Source organism: Alosa sapidissima, chromosome 12 (assembly GCF_018492685.1).
Source record: "Alosa sapidissima isolate fAloSap1 chromosome 12, fAloSap1.pri, whole genome shotgun sequence".
Classification (NCBI taxonomy): Eukaryota; Metazoa; Chordata; class Actinopteri; order Clupeiformes; family Clupeidae; genus Alosa; species Alosa sapidissima.
This window is the reverse complement of record NC_055968.1, coordinates 24,842,875-24,852,294: the sequence shown is the minus strand read 5'-3', so window position 1 is coordinate 24,852,294 and position 9,420 is coordinate 24,842,875. Positions and strand designations below refer to the sequence as shown.

The 9,420-nt window shown below is 37.8% G+C and overlaps 1 protein-coding gene across 1 annotated transcript; it reads right to left on the bottom strand.

Moving 5' to 3' along the window:
* Positions 1–165: 165 nt before the first annotated feature.
* On the bottom strand, positions 166–5,862 carry LOC121677823 (lipoprotein lipase). The gene is made up of 10 exons (XM_042056856.1): positions 5,635–5,862; positions 4,807–5,006; positions 4,513–4,692; positions 4,294–4,405; positions 3,936–4,169; positions 3,571–3,813; positions 2,436–2,556; positions 1,922–2,140; positions 1,693–1,788; positions 166–1,600 (listed from the first exon to the last, which is right to left on the bottom strand). Exons 1-10 carry the CDS (start codon positions 5,732–5,734, stop codon positions 1,579–1,581), a joined length of 1,527 nt encoding a protein of 508 aa, XP_041912790.1. The 5' UTR covers positions 5,735–5,862; the 3' UTR covers positions 166–1,578.
* Positions 5,863–9,420: the final 3,558 nt, after the last annotated feature.

Genomic DNA, 9,420 nt, shown 5'->3' with positions numbered 1-9,420 from the left:
CATTGCTGACCCCTGAAAGTATTTGAAATGTTGTTTACAATAACATTACTCTCGTAGTCAAATAAAGTAAACATAAATATTAAAGTCAAACATTAATTCAATGTATGTATTTCAATGTGAAATTCTGCATGCATATCTCAAGCACAAACATACCCATAACACACGTTTAGATTTAGATACAGAAAAGTTAGTTTATTAGAGTATCTCTATTTACATTATGTATATGTCCATCAACATGGTTAATATCTTCATATGTTTATGAATACCAACAATAAAACAATAAAAAACACATAAATATGCATTCATATTCTGTACCATGTAAACCAGTTACCAGCAGGTCATTGACCCTCTTTACAAAAAAATACATCTATTCGTTCTATCGTACACCTAAGTTTTAAAGTGCAATGCATGTTCTGCTTGTATCATTGATTGAGTGGAACTAAGAATATAAGGGTTACAATACTGAAACACCTTATCGAAGCATTCAAAATTATATTATTAAAACATTTATGTAAATTGTTATGAATACTGCATAACAATTAATATGACATGAGACTACAACAGTTTACAGTGATCAGACATGTATACAGACATCACACTTTATGGATAATGACATCTCAAAATGCAGACACTTAATTTATCTGCCAAGTGTATTACTGTCATATTACATGTGTTGCAATATGACGATAATACACGGTAATTGACCAAACTGTCCTATGATTTGCTTTCTGAGAATGGGTTCAAAATAATTTCCTGGGCAGACAAGTTAAGTTCTTACAGAGAAATTAAACAAACTGAATATTTGATGAAATTTGCATATTATATTTGGCAACGCACAGTTTAACATTTGTTCACAGGCTTAAAAAATACAGCACCTGCAGAAGTGCTTTGGAATAAATGTGTGCTGTAGTTGACAAGTACAAAAAAATTCACACATCCATATATTTGGTGATATATAAATTGGTGCATACTTATTTTATACATTTATATAAACTAACCAGAGATTTGGACTAAAAAAATAGAATTAAAGCAATATATCATGTGTTCATTGTACCTGGCCGTCTGTCACAAAGGCAATGCTTGCAGCGCACTTTGACTTTTTTTTAAATAGTAGCAATTGCTGTACTTTGTATACACAAAACAATGAGATTAGGATGTAATACAGTATGCATTTGCTTTTGCTTTGCAGAATAAAAATAAATAAATAACAGCATCATAAATAATTGTATGTCTATTAAGGGTGCAGTCCGCGATTATCGTTCCATAAACGTTTAGTCAAATTCTGTGAATTGTTCCTCACAGTCCCCTCGCAGGTCCGTTCAGTTGTTGTGCAAAATCAAATAACTCCGGTACTGCTCCTGTAAATGGGAATCAAACATAGTGGCTCGAACCGAGCCGTAAATAATCCCAGCCAATCAAAATGGTGCTCAAGGAGTACAGGAGGGAGTGGTGTAATCTGATTGGTTGTTGAGCTCTAATATCAAAATCCTTTCAGGAAGCTCAAACCAAATCGCAGACTGCATCTTTAATAAGAGAAGAGTCTCTCTAGTAACACTTGAATCCTCATTTCGGGAACTGTCAGTGGCTCTTTAGATTCTTCCTGAAATCATACAAAGATGAAATCAGAACACGATTAAAAATAGCTAGAAAGGCGATTTTGAATTATAACAATCTTTTATAAAAACTACCTACCTTCGAGATGGGCCTCTCCACTCATCTTTGCATTTGACAAATGTAACTTCTTGGGCCATGCTTACTGCTTTGGGATCTTTTACACAAAGGACAATCCTAGAAAAAAACAGCAAGTTAGGGATAAAGGAAAATAAATACTTCAACCAGCTTTGACATAGTTTTGTTTCCAGCCATTGTGTTGTTGGAATTGCTCAATGCATCATGATGCATCAACCACATCAAAGCGTACTTTTTTTGTGTCTCTCCGACTCTGACTCGAATCTTGTGGACATCTACGCTGGGGGTGGCTGAGACACCGGACCACCAAGATGACACCATCTGGAGGAGTGAGGATGCAGACCAGCTGGTGGACTCCTCCCAGCTGAACTTGAGCATCAGAAGGTCCCCAATGTCCTTCTCGGTCACCAGAAGAAAAGATTGTGACTTATTGGCAGCAATCTTCTCCATCCTGTGCGAGGAAAAGATCTTGTGTGATTTTCACAGTCCAACAAAGCTGTCTGACTAACATCCTGTCATTATCATGTCTAATTATTTAACTCCAAACAAAGTGTTGCCTCTGCAAAGTGAATGACTATTCACAGAGAAGATCAGTAGAGTCTGATCTAAATATATGTGCAGCAAGCATGTAGTTCAAAATGACCATTTTACACATTCAGAAAACGGTAGAATAATGTTTTCTTGCTGATTTATGCTTTGCTTTTGTTTGGGTGACATTTGAAGGGGAAACCAAAAAAACTCCTCACACATTAAGGGGAAGGTTCTCAGCTTCTCCTTTAGTACCATAGAGGGAAACGGAGAGGGAAGGGTCCAACTTGGTTTGGTTGATCTTACTTGAGAAATGAATTTTCAGTTGATAGTGATACACTGAAAAAGAGACATGACTTCACATGAATAACAGCTGACCACTCTTATTACAGTGTGTTGCAACCAGAGCCGGACAGTAACGGAGTACATTTACTTGAGTACAGTACTTGAGTAAAATTTTGAGGGATCTGTACTTTACTCGAGTATCATTTTTGGGGAGTACTCATGACTTTACTCAAGTACATTTGAAAGGAAAATATTGTACTCTTTACTACACTACATTTCTATCCATAACCGTGAGTACCCGTTACTTCTTCTAAAAAGAAAGGAAAAAAGAAAAATCTCAGAAACCTTCAATTTGTTGTTTCCCTCTCAAACGTGATTGGATAGTGCAGGCGCCACTGATTGGGACAACCTATCAGCAATCACCTTCAGCTTTCCGCTAAAGTCAACTCCATGGTCAGATTTAGATAAGAGACGAAACCATAGACTAAACAATGGATGAAGACGCAGCAGGTTCATCCCGGGAATGTGCCAACCTGTGGCCCCACCTCGCCAGACTATTTCAATTTTCTGAACAAGTTAATGATAGTTTTCACTTCAAGTGTTACAAAATAGTATTTTGTATTTGAAACATGTATTTTATATACATGTATTAGAAATACTGCCCATCCCTGGCAACATGGTAAAAAGATGAAAATGACTTGATTTTACTTCAATTTACGATCAATTCCTTTTACATTCTCCAAGGTATTAACATTAACATTTTTCATAACTCCATGTAGGACTGTGGCAGTAGTAATGCACTATTTAGAAAATGTAGGCTACTCTTGTACTCTTAATACTCAAGTAATTTTAAAAACAAGTACTTCAGTACTTTTACTTAAGTAGACATCTGACTGTTGTACTTTTACTTGTACTTGAGTAAAATTTAGCAAAGGGTATCTGTACTTTTACTCAAGTAATGAAGCTGTGTACTCTGTCCGCCTCTGGTTGCAACAGCACCAGAAGTTTGTTAAGTAATGTGCTAGGTGAAGTATGTTCAAAATTCCAGTTTCGTAAGATGTACTGTACCTCTAAAAGGCATGGAGGAACGAGTCTTTGTGAACATTTTGACACTGCGGGCTTTGCGGACTTTGGTAGCATCATAGCCAATGGTGTTACAACTATTTTTATGACACTTGAGGCACATCCCACGGTCAAACATCTCGCTGCTTCCACAGCTATATGCTGTGCTGGCCTCTTGTTCGTTCAGAAGGGAGTCAATGAAGAGATGGATGGACCGCTCATGTTCACATTTTATGGCATCGTTTATGGCTTGGAGAAAAAAAAAGGAAGATTCTATTAGCGAAAAGTATTTCACTGTATGAACTTGAAGTGAATGGTCAAAATAGTCTAGGTGTTTGTATAATAACTTGTCATTGTCATGTCTTTCTCACCAAGTATGCCAAAGTTGGCTATTTTCTCCAGGGCACCCCTCAGGTTGCAGCCAGGCTGAAAGGCTCCCCCATTGGGGTAAATGTCAACATGGCCCACAGGCTGCTCGATGCCAATGCTCAGGCCGAGCGAGCCACGAGTAAAAGTGTGGAGAACATCAACAAAATGGGCATCGTCGGGTGAGAGACGTCTGTGGGCATGAACTCCTTCAAAGTCTGGCCCTGCGGGGTCAAGACCTGCAGAGAAATGTTTTGCATTTCAAGATTCTTTGTTATGTCAATGTTCAAAACAAAACAATCGTATCTGCAGCGAACATAGTGTGTCCGGTGACTAATGTTTAGATAAGAAAGTCATACTCACCAGTGATTCGTCCAACCTTGTTGGAGGTATGACTTCCAGCGAATCCTGCGACATGAGCACCAAGACTGTAGCCAATAAGGTGAACATTCTCCAGTGGAATATTTGTTGTCTCCTAAGATTTCCACAAAAAAAGTACAACAAAACTGAGTTACTGGTATTTTTAAAAAAAGCTAATATCAGGTATCCTTGACTACTGATTCATCAAAATCACACACATACCTCCATCCAGTCAATGAAATGAGCAATGCCTTTTCCAACACTCTTGGTGTTTTGTGCAGCGATGACATAGTGATTTTGGGCTGTGCTGAGCCAGTCCACGACTATGACATTAGCACTCTGCTCCCTATCATAAAGTGCAGCCACCAACTTCGCCACCCAGCTCTCAAACAGTCCACTCACCTGAGGATACAGAGATGCCAGGGGTGCTGTCAGTACCACAAAACTGGACAGTGCATGAATAGACATTGATTGTACATATAATGGAAATACATCAGACATGCAGCGGCTATTTACCGTCCATCCATGAATCACCAAGAAGGTTTTGGCAGTTGAATTAAAAGTGCAATCAGACAAGGACTCTGGCTTGCCAGGGATAATGTAGCAGATATCATCATCTGGCTGGTTTGGTTTGCGCAGAGAAAATTTGACTTGTGGACCATTAGCATCTTTCAAAGTAAACAAATTCTTGGAATTCAAAGGTTCCAAAAAGTTATCTGCAAAGGGATAAAATAAATTACACATATTGTATTTTCCATTCAGCAGCATTCATTTTAACAACATTCTTCTAACAATAGTTTCTATTGATCTGTAACAGGGACAGATTTTGAAGGGCATTTCCGCAGCATTTACCATGACTTTCCCATGACCGTTTGACCCTGTGGCAGATTGTAGTTCACAATATTGTAACCTTATCTACCCACTTCTGTCAACAGGAAGCTTAGCTAATATTGCAAAACGTGACATAGTGTTGACCTTTTGATCAGAAGTAAACTGAGTTGTAAATGAGCTACCCATCTGATTAAGCCCTCCCCTTTGGGCAGGTGAAGGATAGCGCGTTGTAGCGAGCCATATTAATAAGGCTACGTCATTATTCACAGACACGACAGAGATGTTAAGACTCATGTGAGAACATTACACTTCACTATTTCCCAAATGGATACTTTCGGGAAAGGTAAATGTACTTCAAACGCAATTACGCAAAGACATGTCAGAGATATACACCAATACGACAGAAATAGACTAGGTTACGCAGACAAGTTGTCAATTCAAACACAGTAGAATAATCTCACTACTGTGGTAAAACGTATGTTATCTGATAAGGTACGGCATTTACACACTTACCAAAGTTTGACTGAGAAAGTACGTCCTCCAAAGAAGTAACGTCAAGAACAGTGCAACTGAGAACGAGCCAGAAAAGACATTGGTGGAACCGCAATTTCATGTCTTTGAAACTAATTTCTGAACTGTTCACCCTTGAGTTTATCAAACGACTTTGTTGACTAGGCCTAGCAATTCAACAAACTGTGTGTGTTGGAGTAGTCCTCTGACCAGCAAACTCCCGTGAACAGTATTGATATCTGACACTCAGTGCAGAAATTCGGTTCCTAAATAGTACCTCTCGCCACCAATCCAATATCCCATTGGTCGTTGCCTGCGGGCGGGGTATCATTGCAGCGTGCGTTCAAGATGTGGACTCCTGAGTAGAATTGTAAGTTCTTCAAGAGGTTATTCTGTGAATATAGGTACGTCTAATATCGAAACCCATTTCATGTTTGTTTGTTTTTCGTTAAGAAGAATATTGTGGTTTTGTGTCAGTTTAAATAGTAATTTAATTAATTTAATGTATTATGGATGTGTAGGTTATTTGGGGGAAGAGGGGAAGAGGGCCCAGAAACGTCTGGAGTATATTTTATTTTTCCTGAATGTTTTCTTTTCTAAATTAGATGCCATAATGAATGTAAAACGAAATGTGAAGCTAATTTGTGAAGTGTATTTGCTGAATATCTTGGTTGATTTACTGACTGAATTTTATATAAAAAAAATAATGAAGACAGTCTAAGGTCACACTCACCGCTTGCTAAAGAGCAAAATGGTTTAGGCCGCCTGCAGGACTAGGTAGGCTATGCACTTTTTGCTAATGTCAAATTGATGAAGATGTTTGCTTGTGTTTTGTCTATTTGCTAGTGTTTTTTTTTTCGATTCGCATGTGTTGTCACAAATTGCAAGTCCTGTGCACCCGTCGGCCACCATATTGAGTTGCTCTGATGAGAATGGCCCTTGTAAGTCACTTTGGATAAAATGAATGAAATGTCTGCTATATGAAAAAAAAAATAACAGTGTGGAAAGATTTCAGTGAAATAGTCCAGCCTATTTCCATACAAATAGGAAGGCTGTGGTTTTGTCTATCTACTTTCATTTCAATTTGTGCATGCAGTCACATAGTCTGCATGTACACACAGCTGTAAGTTAGAAGTGTTTAATGATGAATACTAACAAGATACACAGTCTCTTTCACACACACACACAAACAGGAAGGCTGTGGTTCTATGACTGCTTTCATTTTGTGCATACTCTCACATAGTCTGTGCATGTAGTCACATAGCTCTGACAGCTATTTGGGTGTTTTTAGCTTTGGGTGTATTTTAATTTTTCTACCATCAGTAAATGTCATGTTGAGGTGGGTTTAACAGGTGTCACCTTTACATTATTCAAAGCTGCTAGACTATAGTTGCTCAGGAGCTACTCTATTGATGTTGTCTATGTGAAGAGATCAAACTCCCGTAGACTTGTTTAAAATTGTGTTAGGAAAACAATTGTTGAATACCAGTGTTTTTATAGGCTGTATTGTAATATGCTATAATCAATGAATGTAATATATTTTAAGTATCAATTTATCAATTGTCCCCGAACCCCCTATCCTTTTGGGGGGCCCAGAGCTGTCTGTCATAGGCCCAGATTTTCTCTTTGACCCTCTTTTCCATATACAACCCAATTAAATTGCATTAAAATTAGGGCTGTCAATCGATTAAAAAATGTAATCGAATTAATTACATACTCTGTGATTAATTCATCTAAATTAATCGCATATATAATTTTTGCTGTGAAAGTATTTTAAATATTTAAAATCAAATAAATCATTAAATAATCACCATTAATGACATTAAAGTTAAAAAACTTTTTTATTATTATTTTCACTGTTCAAATAATGGCCATAATAATCTATGATATGACCTAATATGCTGAGGAAATAAATTCAAAAGTGCTTAGGGAAGAAGTTTTTTTTCACATACAAGGCATTTCAGACCACAGATATAACCTAGGCTAGGGGACACAATGAAAATAAATTAACACTCCCCTCAATGTCAACACTATTTCTTTGCATTGATGTGCGACTTTAGAGTTGACGAACTCCGGTTATATGCAAATTCCTGTAGACATCGCATAGGACTTTATTTTTATTAACACAATCAGGCCAATCAATGATCTAGGCAGCACATTTTCTTCTCTCTCCTTCATTTTACAGTCTAATGGTTACTGACTAGAACGGCTCAGGGTCAAAGGTCATACAGAATCGATTAATCTGCACTATTTTTTTTAATCAGTTATTTTTTCTCAGGTTAATTAATCAGTTATTTTGACAGCCCTAATTAAAATCCTACAAGATTTCTGCCGGTAGGACTTACCAGTAGCCATGTGCAACCATAGCTGTTGTTCAACAAGTTAAGGTGAAGTGACAGCTGTGTTTCCATCTTATGGGAAATACCTTTTGTTCTTTCATTCAGTGAACGCAGAACTGCTCAACTGACTAGTCAGCAAGTGAGCAGAATATGACCATAACAGTGGAAAGATCATCTAGCCACAAAAATGCAAAGACCTATTACCCATAGAGGGAGAAGAGATAGTTGTAAGCATTATAGTATGTAAGTACTATAGATTTCAGAGATCATATGCAACAAGCCCAAAACTCCCATAACAGATATTTTTGCACAATTCTTGAAATCTTTGAAGGGACACAATTCCATTCCAATATCTCTTGGCCTGGAAGCCAGCCGAACTTAGCCCCGCCCACAAATGTTGAGGTTGGGAAGTTCGGTCTGGAATTGTTCCGTTGAGTAGCAACTATGCCCGAACCAGAGTGGTTCGGACCAGAAGAACTCTTGCACGTTTTTGTTCAGAGCTGAAATGCAACTGTGTTTGACAGAGGACAGATGTAGATTGACAAAATATTAGCTTTCAGTATGGTACGTCTGTAAATGACGTTTAATTACAAAGTGTTTCATTCATACCGGTTCTCCCTTCACAAAAAACGCTGTTGCTAGAAGGTAGACATTTAGATTTCGACATCATGTCTGTTGTAGAAGATATTGACAGTGCAATAACTTTAAAAAATGACCAGAAAATTGTGGAGAAGGAGGATGGTTCGGGTGTTCCTACATAATTGTTCCTACAGAATTTACCCCTCTGTGTCTGTTGAAAAACACCCCATAATCACTTCCCAATGGAGCAGTATCAGACTCAAATTCTGACTAATATTGAGTATGGTGATGTCAGGCTATCTTTATAGTGCTTAAGGACATTTATTTTTGAAATAAGTACACTCCCAATCATGCTCTGAAGAAGAAGCCATTTTCATAGCATGTTGTTTTTTTCACAGCACCAATCTGATGTTTGGCTACATTGCCTTAACTGTCCAGAAAAAACCCCAATAATAAACACCTAGGAACAAAGTGAGTCTATTGCTTATCCAGGATCTGGACAAAAAGCAAGCTATATACGGTATGATTTTTTTTTCAGCAGGTGAAATAGTCATCTTACCATACCAATATTTTACCATTGTCTAGCATAAATGTATTTTCGACGCAATTATTTGAACTAACTTACAGTAGATACTTCATAGAGTTTGTTTGTTCAGTCCTGCAGTTTGTAGGAATACCTGGCAGGAAGAGTAGGCCTATTACACATCTGCTGAAGGCACCCACAACCAGCTGCTCTCTCTGTGTTTTCATTTCTCTCTTTCTCTCTCTCTCTCTCTCTCTCTCTCTCTCTCTCTGTCTCTCTCTCTCTCTCTCTGTCCATTACTGTGTGTTTATCACGGAGGGAGAGAGAAGAAAAGAAGAAAAACAACAG